Source organism: Epinephelus moara, chromosome 24 (genome assembly GCF_006386435.1).
Source record: "Epinephelus moara isolate mb chromosome 24, YSFRI_EMoa_1.0, whole genome shotgun sequence".
Taxonomy (NCBI): Eukaryota; Metazoa; Chordata; class Actinopteri; order Perciformes; family Serranidae; genus Epinephelus; species Epinephelus moara.
This window is the reverse complement of record NC_065529.1, coordinates 34,191,422-34,213,095: the sequence shown is the minus strand read 5'-3', so window position 1 is coordinate 34,213,095 and position 21,674 is coordinate 34,191,422. Positions and strand designations below refer to the sequence as shown.

Below are 21,674 nucleotides of genomic sequence, written 5' to 3'. Positions count from 1 at the left end.
TGGTGAAGCAGTGGTCCCCGCCATCTTAGCAGACAGTCTGTCCTTGGCAAAGAGTCTTAATGGTCCTACTGTAAACTGTCCAGTGTAGCTTTTCCGACCGGAAGTGGCGGTTACTGTCCGAAATGGAGTAACCGTTGTAGAACTGAGAAGCTAGCAGCTGCTAACAGTTAGCAACAATTAGCAGGGCAAAAACAAATATGTCCTCCACAAAGCTGGTATCTTCATTTAGCTATAGCCTCTGTTCGCAGGTTAGCTTCTTTATAAAGTACGATAAAGAAGCAAAGGCAGCAGTAGTGGTGGCACAAAGTGTTTTTAGCAGTGTTTCAGCAGTTAACAGGTGCGCTGTGCGGCCCCAGGTGAGCAGCATTACAGATGAGCAGGGCGGTAGCATTTAAATATCCCGGCCCTTCAGACAAGGTGCGTTGGATTGCATGTAGAGGGTGTCATGTGAGTGAGGCGGTGCCATATGCGTCCCGGATTACATACTTTTTTATTTTACTTTCAGTAGGTACTGCAGCTGCCCTTAAAAAGTACATACTGCTGTCTCATAACTTTACGCTTGGAACTCTGACCCTCTTATGCATATATCCACTACCATGGAGATAAAACAAAATGGCGTTCACCAAGCTCACCAGAGACAGAGGTCAACCTGGAGAGCTCTGAAGTTGCATACATTGTAGATTCTAACATATTATATTCAGGATGGTAAAAATGTACAGGCTATACATTTCTCTGTCATTGTTATTTCATATTTGTGCCCTTTTGTTGGTTATATTTAGGATTATTTCATTCAATTAAACAATTAATACACCTTTCATTATTAATCAACTGGTCATCAGTCACCTATCTGTTTGCAGCTCAATCTATGTGTAGAGGATTGTGGGTGAAAAAAGCATACTGGCTTGCATACTGCAAAATACAACCAGATGTAGTAGAACATAGCCTACTGGTATTTTTGGCATCCTGTATTTGACATACTCTGTATTGGGACATACTAAATGTTTTTCTGGCGTACTATATAGTATGGTAGTATGGGTATTGGAACACACAGGTAACTTCCTTTCAGTGGGCATAATTCACTAATTCGTGCGCAGAAATATTCTCACGATGGTTGGATCCATGACACACCAGCCCATAGGTGTACACTTAAGGGGGGATGCAGGGGTCACAGACCCCTCAATATTCAGAATAGGCCAATTGATTTCAGTGATTTACGCAAAAAATAGCCCAGGCTACTAGTAGAAGTTTTAAGGTATGTGTACAACAAAAAAAAAAGTGTCAAAGGATTTTTATTCTAACACAATTAAAGACATTTACAGCATAAATTGATGCAGAAAATTGGTGCATCAAAATCCACCAGAATGCAGGAAATGTTTTCCCCTAAATGTTAAAACAAAACCTTTGCTCCTACATCAACCCTCTATTTGAAATCAGCATACTGCTACGCCCCCATTTTGGGGGTGGGTTAATGAAAATGAAAATACAAAAAATGAAAACAAACTTGCATTTCAATATGGACACTGGGTGCATTTCCATCCACCACTTTTAATGCATGTTGTTAATTTTTGCATAAAAAAACCTGTGAAGAAACATCAGAATTTCAGGGGGAAAAAATCTGAAAATACAGTGAAAAAGGTTTTATTTTTAGGGGAGGTGAAAAAGTTTGTGTATTGATAAAAGGTAAATGTGACTAAGTGCAATGGAAACAGATTGCTTAACAGTAGTGGATGAAGAAGCACATACATTTGCATTTTCTTTTGCTTTTTTTCTAAAAATTTGGTTACAATTTGCACCACTTTACAACTTTGTAAGATAGGATGGGGACACTCAGTTTTTATAGCTGAATACTTTAATTATGACAGTAATTAAAGGGGATGAAAGGACATCACTTTAATAGTAGCCAATGCATTAGAAAATTAATGATTTTAAATATTATCTATTAAAGCCTTTTTAAATCAATGCGGTTTTAATATGATGTGCACTTCATTAAAAGGTGTGTTTCCATTTCATCCCAGTTTTCAGGTTGTTTGCAGAGTATGAACAAATTCATCCAGAAATATTGATGAATCTGTTTTGTGAGTAAAACGTTGATAGCAGTTTGTGAATGAAGTCCATTTTCTCTACAACACACAAACATCCGCACCATTATTGTCCAGATTTCACAAACATGATTTTATTTTGACAGAATGACACCTTCTCCTGGACACTGGATGTTTTTTTAAACGTGTGGTTGTGACTAAGCACGTGAAATGTGATATTAACGACACCACACAAGTGTTGCTTGCATTATCAGATTTTATTCAGCTAATACTGATTAAATGTTAATAAAAATGTTCTGTAAAAGAAAGCAAGTTCAAACTTGTGTGGATGTACAAAGGCTGGCAACATATCAGAGACGACAACAGACAAACAGTAGATCCATGAACATAGTAGTAAAATACTTATTGGTATATTTTGGCAGAGTCTACTCTATCAGCTGTCAAAAACTTGTGATGTGGATAATTTGTATGATTTGGTTCACTCTGGAGGCTGTGTTTTGTGCAAAGTAAGAAAGTAACCACACCATTTCTAACACCCTCCTCTCCATTGTGCTGTACGATCATTTCACAAACAGAAATCTTGCTTCCTCACTGATGCAGTGATAATGACAACAGTTCCAATCTGTGAGCCACATAGACAACAAAATATTCTTTTCTTTTCTTCTCCAAAATCAAGCTGCATCACAGTTTCCATCACTGAACACCATGGCGAAATAAATGACACTTAAATCAGGTAGACTGCACTAAAAATAGTCTTTCCTCTAATACAACAACTCAGCTGGTATCGGAAACCTTAAGATTTGTGTGACATGGCGGCTGTTACATGGTTAATTCTTTTTTAAATAATACATAGAAAAGTATAAACTCTCTGTAAACGCACTTAAAGGAAAGTATAAAATGATCCAGGGTGACATTTGTGTTATTATTCCATTTGGTTATTTATCTGTCATAACAAAATATATAGCAATTAAGATCTGACATCAGTGATGTGCTGGAAGAGAAAAGACGAGTGTTAAAAGGAAAATTACATCTGACAGAGGTGGACATTTATAATGTAATCTTATACAAATGCACATTAAATCGTACTTTCTGAAGATTCTGATGTTTTATTTTCATTAAAAAAAACATCTCACAGTATAAACACTATGTGTGAACACAGGTTCTAGTGTTGCTTTATTAGATTATAGTATATTAAAAGCTGCTAAAATTATTTAGTCCACCTCCTGTATAATGTGACACTGGAAACAAGCTGCACGAATCTTTACTAAGCTTAAGATTTAACTTATAGAGATGATACTTTGACAACATCTAGGTTTATTTCTTATCTTCCAACCATATTTCCCCATAGATATCTAATAGCAACACAACATTGTGTGTCAGAACACCCCTTCACCACATTAAGCCTCCGTGCGTACCTGGTTTCATAAGCAGAAAACTATCATGCCCACATCTCAATGTGAATGTAATAATCGACATTAGTGACATTAGTTAAGACTCTTCATAGAACAAGACTCTCAGTGTATCTTATTATACTAATTATACACTAATCAAGTCACAGAGCCTGTGACACAAAGAGCTGTTGGTCGTTGTTTGATTTGACATGTTATTTTTTTCCCTCCCACACACTTACATTAATGAAATGACATGAAGACAACTGAGAAAGATATTTGCATATACAATAGAAAATAGGCTCTTGTCTCTAAAAAAATCTGTCATATCTTATTGTTTCTTTACCTAAAGAATGAATTGATGGATTACTGCAAAGAAGTATAAAAAAATGTGTATTTTCTTTCCAGTTCTGATGGGAAAAAGGGGGAAGTGATCCTGATTCACAGGCACCGACCACATTTCATTACCATGACATTTCTCCCTCTCCCTGCCCAGCCAGCTTCCTGCCACCTGGCTGTTATGGCCCCGCAGACTCTATATTGTTTGGTTTAATGGTCGTGGAAGCCTGGCATGGGAAAGGGCCTGGCAAAGGCTTCGACGCGGTGGCGCAGGTCGGCGATGCGAGCCACGGTCTCTGGGTCTTGGAGAAGGAAGTTCTTGAAATCCTGGAGCTTTGCTGCATTAGACAACAGAGAGAGGAGAGAGAGGGGAAACGGCTCAGCTTTCAACTTTAGCCTGTTCACTTCCTTTGATTTATCACCACTGGGCTCTTTGTTCCCACTCAAGTTTCAATATCCAACAGTTTAATATAAAGCGTATTACACTTTACACAGAGTTCCTACAGCTTACAGCAAGTTAGACTGCCTCGCAGCTGTATGCCTCCACGAACAAGTCCAGTTGCAGTTACAGTTCACATCCATGTCTGTGCAGACTTGTATGTAACAATGACACTTGACCAGCGGTTCCCATCTGGTGGGTCGCGGTCCAAAAGTGGGTCACTGGTCCATTCTGAATGGACCGCAAGTGACTTACAGTGAATTTCCAGCACAGAGCTTTTGTTTAAAAGTGCTGTTTCCTACTGCAGAGTGAGTGACTGTCAGACAGCTGCTTGACAGAGACAGGAGACTATCTCAACGACATGGCCAAATGGAAGTATGACACTGAATTTATTTAACTGTGTGGGCCTCCAGGAAAAATCTGGACCCCATGGCCGGACCAGCTGGGAACCAGTGCAACAGACTTCTAACGCTTCTAATATGGTTGTTGCTGCGAAGAAGCTACAAATACTAAAACATGGATGCATCAAACACATCACACACAAACCTGGCAGCACAGAAGATTTATACATTAGCACAGTTTCAAGGTGGGCACCAAAGATTAGTGTCACCATATCACTATCTGACCAAATGTCTCCCCTTCTGTTTCTGAGTTATGTTATGAAAAAGTAATTTTGCAACATGTAATGATGTCACAGTGATGTTGACCTCTGTCATTTAGGATACAAAATGTCAACATTTTATTCTGTTAGACATTTGTGTGAAATTCTGTCATAATTAGACTATGAATTCTTGAGTTATGGCCAAAATCTAACAAGTTTATCGTTGAATCGTTGGTGTACTATTATCTCCACCAATAATCTGACTCGTTCTCGTAAAAGGAGAATTTTGGATTTGTTTATACATTGGACGGGTAAGTTGTTTGGGGGTTCAATAACGTTTCGCCATCTTGAAAATACATCCGCCAGCAAGGGACATATAGCACTACCAGGGGATAGCCCCACGCTGTCAGCGGCGCAGTGATGCGACGAGAGGGATGAGATGTGTGAGGTTGAGCCACTTGTCAGTTGTCAAAAGACAAGACGTGATTGGTTTGTTTCAATTTACACCTGCCCCAACAGTCCTATGTTGTAAACACAGCCAGCATGGTGAGGAGGGGGTTTATCAACTTGCGTCGCGTGTGTCTGTGTAGGAGCCTGAATGAATATATGATTTCAACGTTAGATGGGAGAAATTCCTACACACTGTGGCTTTAAGTTCAAGTGGACTTTGGGCCAAAATTTAAGAAACTTCCTCAGGGCATTTTTTAGATATTGCATTCATGAGAATGAGGCAGACGCAAGGTCACAATAATCTTTGACTTTTGACCACCAAATTCTAATCAGTTCATCGTTTAGTCCAGGTGGAATCTGGGCTGCATCGCCGCGTCCTTGATCTTCGGTTTTCCAGCGGACTGTTTGAGCAAGTCCAGCTTCTCTGCTGCTAACGCTGCTGCAGGGATACAGCTGAGGAGAAGCCGGCTGCTAATGCTATGTACCGGGACACTGCTAACGCTGCTGCCGGGATACAGCTGAGGAGGAGCCAGCTGCTATTGCTATGTACCGGGACACTGCTAACGCTGCTGCCAGGATACAGCTGAGGAGGAGCCAGCTGCTATTGCTATGTACCGGGACACTGCTAACGCTGCTGCCAGGATACANCCAAAACACAAATTCAAAACATAAACATGATTTGCAGACTGCAAAAAAATTTTTTAAATGCGAATATTCTGGCTGTACTATTGTTGTCGGTGAGATCAGTATGTTATATGAACATTATTCCTTAGTCTCTGTGACATATTAGGAGGATTTTACGACTATTTGCTTTAGATTTTTTACATATAGCTCCTTTAAAATCCTATTTCCCATGTCTTAACATGTTTTAGGCTTTTAAAAGATCGACTTAAGACACTTTAATACCAATTAAGACCTTATTTTTAGACTCATGAATTGTGTAAAGCCTTATGAGACTTTTAAGGATCAGCAGTAACCCTGTTATAGTTTTAAAAATGCAAGACAAAAAAGAGAGGCACATGTTCTTGTTAATTCCAGGCTACAGTGTAATCTGTCTCCCGTCTCGCAGTAGGCTTACTTGTCTTTTTCTTGACGTCCAAGGCGATCTTAAAGCCCTCATCCATGAACTCGACAACTTGCACAAAGTCAGCCTCTTTGAACTGTCTGGATGTCAGAGCTGGAGCACCTGGGATGGAGAAGAACACAAGATCTGCCACTTGAAATACGAAGTAATGCCTTGTAATTACTTCCCTTTGCTTTTACAGGTTCGACTGTCACTAATTAATTTTCCTGCATTTTCTTTCTATTTAGGATCCATATGGTCTTTTTTGGGGGGGGGGGGGCTTTCAAAAACGTCTCTAATGAATCTACACCAACTCCAGATGTGTCAAACCTACACTGATGCTGATGGGTCGCTATGGTGATGTCCAAGTCTCAGTAAAATAAACAGTTGAGAGGGTAATACATGCAGCACACTGTACTGTAGGTGAAGTTTCTCGCCTTAAGACAATGCTTTAAAAATATGGCAGTGTGGATGTGGAGCTCTTAAACTTCCCGGAAGATGATTAAAAACCCAAACATACTTAATTAATCATGATGTGCTCAGTGCTTGTGGCTTAATTGGTGGCTGACTAATTTCCATATGCAGAGCTACATTTTCAAAAAGTGAGCACATTAAGTGAAGAGGATGCTAAGTGCCAAGTAAATCTGACAAAAAAAAACTCACCTTGGAGTTAAATATGAAACACAAAACACTGCTGAGCTGACCATACACACATATCAAAAACGAAGTTACAGGTGTTTTAAGGTTTAAAATGTTTTGCATTTACAAATAATCTCCATTTTCTTTGTGTGGTTTCCGATAATATCCCTAATAAGCATGACAGGAGCTTGTCTCAGTCAAGCTAAATGCAGTGTAATGTGAAGCTGTTCCTTACCTAGCCTGAGGCCACCAGGAGTCAGGGCGCTCTTGTCCCCGGGGCAGGTGTTCTTATTGGCAGTGATTGACACCAGCTCCAGCACCCTCTCGGCCCGAGCTCCGTCAATGCCCTTAGGCCGCAGGTCAACCAGGACCAGGTGGTTGTCGGTCCCACCTGAAATATTCAGCAATCTAACTCAGAACTTTTGAAGAGGAGGAAAGTCCGAAGCTTCGTAGATATGAACCTCTGATCAGACCACCTCAGCTTCAGTTTAACATGGATGAGTTATGTTGCTCCATTTGTTAGCTGTAGGATATGAAACTAAATGCAGTTAAGGATGAAGACTGTTGGGTCAAGTGTTATCGGGGCATCCAATGCTTCATATCTTAACCTGTCTCATGCATTTGTCAATGTTTGTCTGCACACTTGCTTCATGTTCATCTGAGTGCTGTATTTATGTTTTATGTACATATATGTTCATATTTCTTTCTAAAACGACAGACAAAGGTTGACTTCTTCACTTGCTCACTGAGCTCTCTATGACAGTGACAAATGTACAGTCCCAATAAAACTACATATTAACACTACTATCACTAATCCTGAGAGTAAAATTAATTGTCATCATGATCACGTGCAAAGTACTTTAGGCAATTTTAAGGGTCCAGTATGTAGGATTTAGGGGGATATATTGGCAGATATGGAATATAGTAAGCATATTTTCTTCAGAGTATAATCACTTGAAAATAAGAATTGCTTTTGTTACCCTAGAATGAGCCATTCATATCAGCACAGGGAGTGGATCTTCATCCGCAGAGATCGCCATGTTGCACAGCCATGTTTCTACAGTAGCCCAGAACAGATAAACCAAACACTGGCTCTAGGTAGGGCCATTGATGTTTTTGTGTCAGCCACCATAGCTGGCCACTCCGTGCCAAGAGCTTTAGAAAAACACTTCTTTTTTTTTTTCTTTTCTTTTTTTAAATCGAGAATCTGCCTTATTCAGCGTTTTTACCAGTTTAAATCACCAGCTCCCTTTGTTCTGGAGAGGGAGAGACCTTTGCGGATAATTCAGCTCCCTGTAAAAACCTCCTGAATGTCTGGATCTTTTTCTTATCTAATTATCAGGGGATAAAGTTGAACAAAGATTAGCAAGTGCTGGGGTAGCAGCCTGTCTCCAACATGCTGGACAGCATCGGAGAAACGCTGATTTGTAACACGACACCGCTTTATTCAGTGTTTTTACTGGTTTTTATCACTTGGTCCCTTTGCGACCTTTGCGGAGAATTCAGTTCTTGGTAAAAACCTCCTGAACAATGATCACTGAAGGAATTGTAACTGGGAGAAGTTTCAGCTGGTTGCAGTCTCCAATCCTCACCACTAGATGCCACTAAATCTTACACACCGCTTCTTTACTCAGTAAATTTGCCAACAGAATATTTTTTTTACAGATCAAACTAAGCTTATTTGTCATTGTTTCATACAAGCTTATTATAAGCACCAAATGTACATTCAGTTCCCAGTTTATTAGGTACACTTAGCAAAAACTAATGCAGTCTAATAAGCAGTTCATGGTGCTATTAAACTGTTTTGCAGTGTAAAATAATGTGTTTCTATTATTTTGTCCACCCATTTAATATCAATGAGAGTGCGCTTCATCACACACATACTGCAAAATGATTACACAGTTGAATTAACACCTCTCTGAAACAAAAACTTAACATTAAAACCTTCATAAAGGGAAGATTTATTGCCGTTGTATTATACTGCATTAGTTTTAACCAGGTGTACCTAATAAATGAGACACTGATGGTATATTTTAGGTCTACACATTTTCTTATAGCAATTAGTGTAACCAGCTTACTTGAGTAACTACACACTCCTTGTTCATAGTGACTGGAACAGCACACAACACCCTTTCCCTGTCTATTCTTTTTTTTTTTTTTACACCAACATCTACAAAGGGATTGAAAAAAGGACAGCGTGCACACACTGCAGTGTAAGCACAGGACAAGTCTGTATTTTTTAGGGTATCAATTGAAGGCTATACATCAAAAAAGAGCTGAGGCCAGCGAATTAAATGCAGTACAAGATTCAAGCATTCGCTCACGACCAGAAAGTGACCACTTTCATCTGGTTTCATTTCCCTGACTGACAGGACAGCTACACTGACATTAGCCTATTTGCACATCATGAATTTAAATGCTTTTCTGTTTTGTTTTGTTTTTTTTCTTCTGTCGCATAATTTGCATTTTGTGACAGGGCATTTCTCTTTATTGACGGCGTTGTGTGTTTTTCTTTCTGCTGTTTGCTGAGCCAGTGTCTCCCTGGGAATTACAAAAATAGAATGCTTAAATACAAGTAAGATTACCTGATACCAGGGTGTAGCCTTTGCTGAGGAGAGCTTTGGCCATAGACTTGGCATTCTTTAGTACCTGGGCGATATACTCCTTGAACATGGGAGAATTTGCCTGGACACACACAAAATACACACAAAAAAAACAATAACAGGTTGAGCCATATACAGTTTTTTTCAGTTGAGGATCAAGACATTATTCATGAGATGTCAAGAAAGTACATTTCTACTGTATAAACATAATTTCATGTCGATAAAAGTGAGCGACAACATCTCTCCATCCTCTTTAATGGTTTAAATGTCCAGCACAGCACCAAGATCCAGACAGTTGACACTTGAGAAAGAGTCGGAGCAGATGCCCGCAGCAGCTTAGGGAACAAGTTCCAGAGTCAAGTTGCACCAAAGCATCTCAGTGTTAAGATTCTGTTTCACTATAAAATCTGATTCAACTTCTTATTAGGAAATGGCAGACCGAGGTAATAAAACGTTCCATCGATACAAATAAAGTTGGTTACTTTTACATTGAAATTGGGGGTTTTGTGTGGGCTGTACTGACCTGCCTGAGCGCCACAGCCACACCAGCGATAGCATGGTTATGAGGTCCACCCTGCAGGGAGGGGAAGACGGAGAAGTTGATCTTGTCTTCAAGGTCGTACATGATCTCCTTCCCCTTCTTGTCCACTGAGCGAACACCCTTGCGATAGAAGATGAGGCCAGCCCTGGACAGAGCAGACTAATTTACTGACAAAGCATTTTCAACCATTGTATTTTTTTCTACAACACAGCAAGGTTTCCCATCCGTGGTAATTTGATGTCTCCCCACCCGTGGTACATCAGCTGTCTCATTAGGGGGGAGTCGCAACATCTCAAAATATACTACGAATACAATTAATAAAAATAACTTTTTATTTCTATGAAGCTTAGTGCAGCAGTATTAATGAGATTATACTGAGATGTCTCTTGTTCTTACCTGGCTCCTCGGAGGGATTTGTGTGTGGTAGACGTGACCAGGTCAGCATGGTCGAAGGGAGAGGGGATGGCTTTGGCCGCCACCAGGCCGCTGATATGAGCCATGTCAGCTAACATGTAGGCCTTAATGTCAGTACACAGCTGAGGGTGAGAAGGGTGGAAAAGAGGGAGCAAACACAAAATTAGGATTCAATAGGATTCAAATTTAAACCACTGGGCAGCAAGGAAATTTAACTTTTAGGTACAAGATCCCAAATCATGACACTACCATACAACAACGATGACCTTACATACAGTCAATCAAGTCTTGGGGCAGTTACAAGCCTTTTTTATTGGTTTGGCTCCAGAAGATTGGATTAAAAATGAAACTGAGTATGAGGCTGAAGTGCAGCTCCTAGGCCTTCTCAACACGTACACAGGTATATTTTACAAGGGTATAACTTTTTCTATTAATTCAGGCCATTCGTCCACAAACAAACTGTATTTTAGGTCACTGAAAAACTCCATCAGGGTGAAGTTTTTGGCTTTTGACATCAGAGTGTGTGCCACTATCTCCTCTGTGAGGTGTCACAAATGGGGCAACATTTCATTCAATGGCAGAGGTGGTCAAAGTACTGTAGGCTCTGACTTTGCTAAAAGGATTTTTTTTTTTACATGTTTACACATAAATGTTCAGTTACTCTTCCACTATCCTGAGGAACAGAGACGTCATAATGCGCAACAGAAGTTACTGCAACCAGTTAGCCTTCTGGTATTAGCTTTTTTTCCCCAAGGCCTCTAATTGGCCAAGATCTTCTTTTTCATTTTCCACTGGTCAACATGGCTTTAGGGTTTGGGTTATATCGCCACCTGCTGGTTTGGCATGCTCTTGCTTCAATTGGGTTTTGTGTTTCCATTTGGACGAAGATTTTTTTCTTTTTCTTTTTTATAGAAGTGCTTGTGTGGACAGGCAATTTTTGAGAACAAAGGAAACCCTGTTGGGTGTTTTTTAATTTAAAAAATCCTCTACGACACATCTCAGCCTGCTCCACTTCTTGCTTATTTTTTCCTTCAGTCTGATCTTTGAACATCTCAGTACTGGACCATTAAACCTCTTCAGTCGCCTTCTCAGTATGTTAACCCACTATTGATGTAAACTAGGGGTGTTGTGATATACCAGTATTAAGAAAAAATGTGATATTTAAAAATAAAATGTGTAAAATAATATGTTAATAATATGCATATGATAACACTGTGTAAATAATCCAGTGCCTTTTGAATCATTTGTATTTCTGTCCATTCTCACCTCGTTTCCTACACCCAACACCATCTGGTTGCCCTCTTTACAGTTCATTTAGTGTAATTGCTGTTTTTGTACACCTTTGTACAGTTGGGTTACAGACTCTCCACCTCTACACACTTTTTTGAGTGTAATTCTTTTTGCCAGAAAAAAGGGACAAAATGGACAATAAACAAACTTAAAGATGAATTTGACTGACGGCATTTTTCCCCACATTTTCTATAGATACTGCGGTAATATTGTGAACTCTTTTGGCCATGATAATCATGCAGTGAAAATCCGATATCGTTCCAGCCTGAATGTGAACCCACTCAAATTACCACAAAACTGAAAGTTGCCCCTTTTACACTACCTGCTCAAGGCAGGAATGTTGCACCGTTATTTCGCCTCGCCCTTTTGGAGCTTTGGATAACAGAAAGGTTTACTTGCTGCATATGCTTTCATTGGTGGCAAAAAAAAATATAACTTTATCTTGGCTCAAACCACTGCCACCCACCCTACCTCAATGGCAAGACAGAAAATAACAGCAAAACTCGATGTAAAGACAGACATGTTTTAAATCTTTTATGTGCCAAACTGTATAATATCTATATATCATAGTTGTTTTATTATGTTATATATGATGTAAATTTGAATAAATGTTTTGCTATTAAAACAAAGCAAACCTGGTGTAATGGCTGCTCTTCGTTAAGGTAGTATTGTGAAATCTCTGTTTAAAAAGGGCTACTGTTATATTTTAGAAGTAGCGTCCTGGAGCATAGAGTGATCATATGAACTCTCCAAATATTTATGAACTCCTCTGTATTTGCATATATTATTCTTGATATACAGAGCGCTGCCAGAAACCACTGTAGTCACTATAAAACTAAACTACATGCTTAAACTTACCTAAATCTGTGTCATCAGTGACCCAACTGTGCTGTGTATTTTACACGACTGTGCGCTGTATATTTTGAAATGTGTGGTAAAAAATGAGAGATAAAATCGTATGCCGTCGATGCATTTACATTTTACCCCACGGTTAAGATTTGATGACTGACTCTACATCTGTGAGTACTACCTATCTTCTGAAAGGGCAGATATTTCAAACCGGAGCTGGTGTTGTTACGCTCTTCGGCAGTCTTCAGAGGCCCGAAATATTACAGCGTAATTCAATAAATCCTTGCCGTCTCTTGCCAGCATTTATTGAAAAAGGCACAAACAATAAATAGCTCGCTAACATGCAAATGACTCGCTGGCGAATGATCAGAGCAGTAAACAATCTTTTTAGTGCTCCAATTAATATTCATTATCATGACAATCTCCCTTCCTCTCGTATCTAAACTGGATCAGCACATGTTTATTAGATTAAAAGGCAGGATAGACGGCAGGGTTACTGGAGGGGGTAAAGAACACAAGAGGGTGATGTGAGGGAGCTGATGAACGCCGATAGCGAAACAAATTTCAGATTACAAAAAAAAAAGAAAAAAGAGCATCCTCCAATCTAGGTAACACAACACTGAAAATCTGGAGAGGAGCCCGGCCCGGCAGATTCTGCCATAAAACAGTGAACAGTTCCACAGAGACATGCCAGGGGGAAAATATGGGCCCACTTCAGGCCTAGTGGCAAAGTAGTTATGGTGCTTAATAAAAACACAGCTCTGTAATGGCGGGACACTCCATCTGATGGTACTAGCTAAAGTGGGGCTGTGCAACAAAGGGATGCAGTCATGGAGTGAATGAAGTGAGTCAGCGGGTGGGTATAACAAAACAGATAAAGGGGCCTCTTGTGCACTGCCAAAGAGAGCAGTGAAGTGTGCAGTTAAAAGTTGCTGCTGTGTACCCGTGAGTCAGTGCGAGTGTCAACGTTTGGTTCGGATGAGTAGGCAAGAGAAAGCATCTGTGTTGTTGAGTGAAAGTGTGAAAAGACTTTTTAAAAAAATGGTTTGGGCATGCTGAAAGTGAACAGTGGGTTATTTAGAGCAGGCTGGTCTCTGCTGTGAGACAGAAATTAGTGAAGATATGGCCGGGAGTGATCCTGGCAAGGTCTGACCTATCAGTGAGAGGAGCAGGTGTGTGTGACAGTTCAGTGGAAAAGGTTGACTGAGTTTTAAATAAGAGGACAAAGCTAGTCTGACCTTGATGATGCAGGATGAGAGAACGGGTAGAGGACGAGGTGGAGCAAAACACACACACAAACGGAGAGAAAGATGGGGTGAAAGCTGGGTGAGTTCTGAATACAGAGAGTTCTCCGTGCACCTTCTTGATGCGGGTGTAGTCAATGAGGCGGGCATAGGCGCTGGTGCCAGCGATGATGAGCTTGGGCCGGAACAGCTTGGCCGTCAACTCCATCTGGTCGTAGTCTATAAGTCCTGTTGCAGTCTGCAGAGACACGAAGAGGGAGACAGATTGAGGAGAGAGTGAGGGAAAAAAAAGAGGTAGAGAGGGAGGAAAAGAAGAAGTGGAGGATGAATATGAGAATATTAGAGGGAGAGTAAGGGTCAGGAGGAAAGAAAAAAGGAACATGAGAGGATGAAAAAAAGTTGTCAGATATCTTGAGGATCAAGAGCAAACATATCAACACGGAAGAGAGATTTTTTTCCATTTGAAGCTCATTTGAAGCAGCTGCATTTGAAGTACTTTGGCTACCTTAAAAGGGGAAGGAATTTATCGAAGGGAGACATTTCAACCTATCATATCAAGGAGGAAGATGGAGCAATTGCGGTAATGCACCCCTACTTATCCTAATTCAACCTTTCAGGGATCACCTCAAGTGGTGTGACGAGGCCGAACAGATCAGAGGTTGGTTTGGAGATTGTATCTACTCTTTTTATTCAAAAAAGCAATTTGAGGTATGTGCTAGACAATCCATTGTTCGTGGGGTTGTACGTCTGGGGCACATGAAATGAAGTCAGGCTGGAACACTCAAATGACCAGTGAGTCTTGAACCTGAATCTCCAGTTTTCCCCCCCTGTATTCCTCCTCTAAACATCGGAGCAGAGAAACAATACAGGCGAGAGAAAGAGAACAGGATGAGCGGAAAAACAAAGTGAGAGACAGAAAGGATGGAGAATAAGGGAGACACAGACAAGAGAAAGAAGTGAGGAAAGGAGGAGGGAAAGCTTTATTTAGACAACCTGATAATCTCCCATCTCCAGAGCACATCTATGGATGCCCCCTCACTCCATCAAGCTGCTCATTGTGAAGACAGAGCCAGTGGTGCTGGCCAGCCTGTCGATTTCCCATTATCTCTCTCGCAGAGGGGTCCTGCCTGCCCATACATCAGCAGGTCTGGACATGCAGACTCTCATGGCCATCCATCAGCCGCTACCAACACCACCACACAACTATGACCCCAGGAATAAAATACTATACACTAATACACGATGCACCCACATCTGAGGGACCCTGGTAGAACAGATCTCGATGCTGCTGGAAAACAGCACATTGAATATTTTACGTATTATACTAAATGAATAGGACTGTATAGTTGCATTGTGCGAGAGGAAGCACATATATCAACCAAACACCTGTGTTTATGGTGCTTCGTCGCCAAGCACCTGCCAGTGAGTGCTTGTTAGGTTGAGGTTTCTGGAGTTAGACATTGAATCCCAACCCACACTGCCTTGTGTTGTCCCTTTGGGGGCACAAACGCTAAAAAGATTTCCCAAAAAGGGATCACAGCATTTCTCCTATACCCTTCTCCACTGTTCATTTAAATCAATACCCTGTCACTAAATTGTGTTTTTAGAGGAAAAACCAAGTCAAAAATATCTGGCATAAATTGAGATATTTGTGCTTATGGATGATTTGTAATTTCTTGTTCTTGTCTTGTTGTTTAAGTCAATGACTACTACAAAAGTAGTTAAATGTCCAATATATATTGGCAGAAATTGAATGTAATGTAATAAGTATGATTTATTTGGTTTATAATCACCTGAAAATGAGAATCATTGTGTTTTTGTTACCTTAGAATGAGCTGTTTATATCTACATACGGAGTGGGTCCTCCTCATGTTGTTTCTACTGTAGCCCAGAACGGACAAAAAAAAAAAAATCCTGGCTCTAGATAGGGCCATTTGCATTTTGCGTTGGCCACCCTTGTTCTCCAACACGCTTGGCATTCGGCGGAAGTTTCAGTTGGTTGCAGTCTACAACCTCACCACTAGATGCCACTAAATCCTACACACTGGACCTTTAAAGAAACAAGCTGCTCAGTTTGATCAAAATGAGCAACGTGTTGTTACTCCAAGTTTTCAGAGTTGATAACTATTGATCAGGCTGTCTGAAATTGTTGTGCACTATACTGTCAACATAATGACAGCAATATAAAAACAAAAGTATGGTTTAGTGTAAGCAGCATATATACTACATATTTTGGTGGTACAGCTGCACACTGGCCTTTCTCTATTCTTTAACAGTTCTCTCCAAGTCTCTATAACAGTAATCTCACAAAGCCAGACCTGATAGCTGACCCCACCATACGTAATTCCACACTCAGGAAAAAACACTCTGTGACTGGTTTAAAGAAATACAAACAACCCAGTCGTCTTGGGAAGCCTTAAGCCCAGGATGCAGCGACAGTGCCTTTGCAAAATTGTAACACACAAAGAGTGGAAGGGCAGAATTCAGTCTGAAATAGGCGTCCAATGGCAGGCTCACAGGCACGGTCTACATCCTGTGAGCTGGACTGCTGCTACAGTGAATTGCAAAGACAACTAGAAACATTTTATACACAACATACTGTACAACATATTCACTTTACACAAAGTTTGTGTTTGTCTATAAATACCAGCAGAATTTCTTACTTCACCCTACATCTGTAAAATTAAGGGCAGAAACTGACAAAGACGCAGAGCTGATCAATAGTGCTACAGAAAGATGGGAGACCTTGTACAGTGTAAAGTGCTGCAGCAGAACAAGCAACACTTTGCACAAGCAAGTGTCAGACATTTGAGAAGCCTGTGGTCCCCGACACATGGGCAGCTCTGACCAACAGTACTGGTCATGTGGAAGTCACAACAACAAACTCTGGGAAAAACTTGCCTGCGGTTATCTGGACATTATTGGAATTTAGACAACTTTTTCATTTCACACTGAAAGAGGGTCAAAATATATGAATGCAAAAAAGTATTTTCAAATATTATTGAAGCTGCATCTGCCTCACAGCTTTTCTGACATTATAACATAACACACCTTTATCACTGTTGACCGATTCCCATTGATTTTACTACTGATAATGTTCCTCACCATTGCCAAAAAGGCTGACAGTTCATCTCTGATATAACAGAGTCCACATCTGTTGTTGCTGACCAGCTGTTGTAAGCTGAAATCAGTAGTAGGGGTCTCTACTTACATTTAGCTTGTAAGGCATGGACTCAAAATAGATTGAAGTTGCAGAGATCCTCTTCACATCGGACATGTAGCCATGGGTCAGACTGTGGTGAAAAAGAGGAACGTGAAAAGAGAAAAACCATTACATTACACTGTGCAAATGACAAACAAGTGTTGACTCACGAGGATACTGCCGTATCAGAGAGAAGTGTGAGGGAAAGAGGAAATAAGTAACACAGTGCAGGTTAGGAATAAAAAGGAAAGCAGCTGTGACTACTCACTGTCCTCCATCGGGCAGGTCCAGGCCCATGATGCGGTCATGGGGGTTGAGCACAGCGGTGTAGACAGCGAAGTTAGCGGGGGAGCCAGAGTATGGCTGCACGTTGACGCCCCACAGAGCTGGGTCCAGGTCAAAGGCCTCCAAGGCTCGTTTCTGACACAGCAGCTCAATTTGGTCGACCACTTCTGCTCCACCATAGTATCTGAGGGTGGGAAATGGGAAAAAAAGACACCCATAGGCCATTTAGTAACAGATGCATCACTCCTACAAATAACCTGCTGGATTAAGCTTTACTATTCATTCAATTTAAAACTGCAATAACTGATTTTTTTGGCCACTTGTGGACAGCAGGAACAAGTTATAAACACAACCCTGACATATTATCACCTCTTAAGGTGGCAAACTTGTTAGCCAACAGTTGCATATTTAAACATCCAGCATTTATAAAGCAACATTTTCAATCACAGTTGCGTTTCTGGTCAAACAGGTCCAACATTCATCCATTTTAGCTCTGTTTTGGGTCTCCACCAACCCCTAAGAGAAATATCTGGCTCTTTAGCTGCTACTTACTCCACTATATTCACCAGCTAGTCACTAACCTTGTTTGTCTACTGTTTGGTGCTGAGCAGGCAGTGTACAGAAGGTTTTTAGACCCATTTCACTGGACACATATGCCTGCTGTGGCAGAAAACGACGCTAGTGGTGAGAGTGATGCAGGGTACACACTGGACAGATCGCCAGACCATCACAGGGCTGGCACATAGAGACAATAGATATACGGGTAATTTAGAATCACCAATTAACCTAACCTGCATGTCTTTGGACTGTGGGAGGAAGCTGGAGTACCCAGAAAAAACCCACACTGACATGGGGAGAACATGCAAACTCTGCACAGAAGAACTCCCCCACCCTGGGTTTGAACCAGGAACCCTCTTGCTGTGAGGCCACAATGGTAACCCCTGCACCACCACGCCACCAATCAAATAAGCTGCAGTTGCTAATATGGACAAACAAACTGGAGAGGCTGAAGCTTACAAAGCAAGGGCTGGTTTTAATCTTCGTTCAGTTAAATAATGATCTTAGCAAGTGCTTTGATCAAATGGCCATTTTTTATAATAACCCAACTAACATTACCCCAAGTGGAGACATTTTTATTCGTCCTTTCTTTTCTTCTGTCTTTTCTTCCTCATTTGTAATGTTCGATATTCAGCATTTTCTTTTCTTTTTTTTTTGGTCATTCAGTGGGATCATTTCTCCAATATTAACAAGGTAAGAAGGGACACTGAGATAGACCAATGATATTGAGTTTGTCTATGAAACATTCCCAATTTGGTAGACATTGGGTGCTAAAATAATCATTTGACATGCAAACATGTTTTTTGCTTGCCACAGTCATTTTGTTAGCATTTCAGCCACTGGTTTCATACTGGGGTGCCAACTGGTTCCCCTCCGGGGGCCATGGTTTTCAGAGTATGATGCGTTGCACTCTGTTTCCATAGCTTCTGTAAGTTTCATCAATGTCTGTGACCAATCTTACATTAACCACAAATGGCGCTGTTTGTCACAAACATCCAGAGCAACCCAGACCAGTGATAACCTGACCCTACCACAGTAGATCTGGGACACATCAGGTGAAAATACTCATCAATCCTTTCCAGTGGAATTACAGATGAAGGAGCAACAGATGGCTACAGTACAAACCACTCATTCAGTGAGATCATCATTTTGTTTCATTACATTAAAGTGCAAACAGCAGATGAGTAGGATGTGGGGGAAAAAAAATAAAGACTAAAAACACATTCAGTGGGAGGGAGATTTATGGTAGGCTTGTATTCCAGGAATCAAAGGTATCAAATGAGAGGCATTTCAAAACATGTCAGCTCTCTGTTTGCTGCTGATAAATGTGAATTATCTGAGGGAAATAATAGAAAATAGGAAAACTGGAAATAGAAAACATGCAACTATCAGCCTGGGCACTGAATTCCTCCAATGTATCCCCTCAGGAATCTTCTTTGGCAAAGCGGAGGCTGTGGATTATTGGCTGTGTGGTTGGCATGTACTATTGTGGGGCAAGCTAGAGAACACAGTATAAATCAGTCTGTGTGTGTGTGTGTGTGTGCACGCATGTCTGTAACAAATATCCTAAAGCAGAGAATATCAACAGTGTTAATAAGCTCGGGTGTGGCTGAATAAACACACTCACCTTCTCCCTGGGTAGCCTTCAGAGTATTTGTTGTTCAGACAGGAGCCCTGAGCTTCCAGAGCTGCTCGACTGCAGAAATTCTGTGGTGAGAACACACACAAGCAAACACACACACACACGCACTCAGATCAATGACGCGAGTGGACAGAAGGGACAAGGACGGCAAATTAAAGTCTGTTAAGTGATAGTGAGAAATCCCCCTCCAGCTAAAGGCAATCATTACAGTATTGAACCTCTGGACTTCCATAGACTAACACTCTGCACTTCACAATGCTTATCACCTCGCTGCTGGAGGAAACAAGATAATGTAATAAACTTTTCTGCACATGCTGAGAAACATTGCTGAGGCCCTTTTTTAATCATTTTGCAATGCATTTTCCAAGAAAAATACATTTTAGTGTGTATGGTTTGCTGCAAAAGGAGTGTAATAATACCACACAACTTTTCCTTTATATCCTGTCCGTGTGCTAGAAGACATAATGGACATCAGATATTTCTGTTTCATACGTAACACCAGTCACTGGTACTGGACTCGTTCACAGACACATCTTATTTGCCTGATTTCAACAGAGTTATTCCTTTGATGTATTTGACTTGACTTCTTAATGTTGTATTTCCTCTTTGAGAGCTGGATCAATTTTGATTCATATTTTGTTAAACTATTCTGTTATGTCATCTTCTAAGCAAAAATAACAAACACCACTTTGTTATAGCTCCTCAAATGAGAGGATGATTCAGTTTTTCTTCATCTCCTGTGATTATTAACCTGAATATCTTTGGGTTTTAGACTCTTGGTTAGAAAGACATATAATCTTAGTAGTCATTTTAAGGACCTAATCGCTAATCAAGTCCATAACCAGTAGATTAATCGATAATGAAAATAATTTTTAGCTGCAACCCTAATCGCTACTAACTAGGAATGTTTCTAAGGATTTATTTCTCTGACGCTTACACAGACGTTTAATCTTAGACTAGTCGACAAGTCTACCGCAATGAAAACACTTATGAAGCTGTCAAAACTGAGCACAATTTTATCTATAAGGTTAAACATTGTCAGAAAAAAAACTTTGTGTACATTATAAAAGCCATCTGTAATTGACTTTGCCCTGTGTATTATGAACATTGCACATTATCCTACAAAATAACACGACATTTATTAAAACACAATATTCTTAAGGAAAATAAATCTTTAGGAAATGTGTGTGATTATCACAGCATTTTAATCAGGTGAACGCAATCATATAAAATAATAATAATTGAAATAAAAATGTAACTGACTAATGCACATGCCTGATTTCTAATTCATTAATAATTTTTATATGATTTGTTGTTTTTGTTTTGTTTTTATGTATATATGTATGCATCTCAGTACAAGCAGGTGTATGCATGATTTTTCTTTATTTTTGTTTTTATTTCTTTTTAATTTTTATTTATTTATTTTAGTTAGTTTTTTAAATTAAGCTGATCTAAAATTACTTGCTTGTTTATATTTGATCCTATGTTTGTGTACGTTTCTCCTTTCACCAAGAAAGTTTTGTTTTAAATTACCAAAAAGCCAATAAATATATATATATATATTTTTTTTTAAATGGTTTAACCCACTAGTATTTGTGGTATGACTAGCAAAGGTAGCAACGTCCACACTACAGCTTCAATCCCCCTGATCAGATGATTCCTCTTTTTGAAATTCTTCTCCAAAGACTTCCTCTTTCTTTTTTTTAAAGAGTAAAATGTTACTGTTGCTTGAAAACTTTATTTAAACTTAAGTATTTTGTTCATACTGGAGAAAAAAAAGGTTGTCCAGTCCTCTCCGCACCGTGTCCAAATTATGTGAAAAAAACAACAACATTAAAATATGAATTTTTAAAGAAAAAAAAAAAAGGCACCATGTTAGATAAATAAGACTCAAATTGGGACTGGGTGCAAAATAAATGTGATTGGGAAAAAAAGCCCCTGAAAAGCCAATGGAAACACTGCACTTAATCCTGAGCTGTATACAGTGGTGTGAAAAAGTGTTTGCCCCCTTCCTGATTTCTTACTTTTTTTCATGTTTTCCACACTTAAATGTTTCAGATCATCAAACAAATTTAAACATTAGTCAAA

General features: G+C 40.0%; 1 protein-coding gene across 1 annotated transcript in view; it reads right to left on the bottom strand.

Moving 5' to 3' along the window:
* Window positions 1-2,277: 2,277 nt before the first annotated feature.
* The window catches only part of shmt2 (serine hydroxymethyltransferase 2 (mitochondrial)), a 32,175-nt gene continuing 12,778 nt past the window's right edge, over window positions 2,278-21,674 (bottom strand). The window contains exons 3-12 of the mRNA XM_050038969.1: window positions 19,572-19,651; window positions 17,370-17,570; window positions 17,111-17,192; window positions 14,015-14,137; window positions 10,499-10,638; window positions 10,085-10,247; window positions 9,544-9,643; window positions 7,194-7,349; window positions 6,335-6,442; window positions 2,278-4,104 (exon numbers count right to left, since the gene is read on the bottom strand). Coding sequence (XP_049894926.1) covers window positions 3,977-4,104; window positions 6,335-6,442; window positions 7,194-7,349; window positions 9,544-9,643; window positions 10,085-10,247; window positions 10,499-10,638; window positions 14,015-14,137; window positions 17,111-17,192; window positions 17,370-17,570; window positions 19,572-19,651 — 1,281 coding nt within the window. The 3' untranslated portion in view covers window positions 2,278-3,976. The remainder of the gene's footprint in view (window positions 4,105-6,334; window positions 6,443-7,193; window positions 7,350-9,543; window positions 9,644-10,084; window positions 10,248-10,498; window positions 10,639-14,014; window positions 14,138-17,110; window positions 17,193-17,369; window positions 17,571-19,571; window positions 19,652-21,674) is intronic.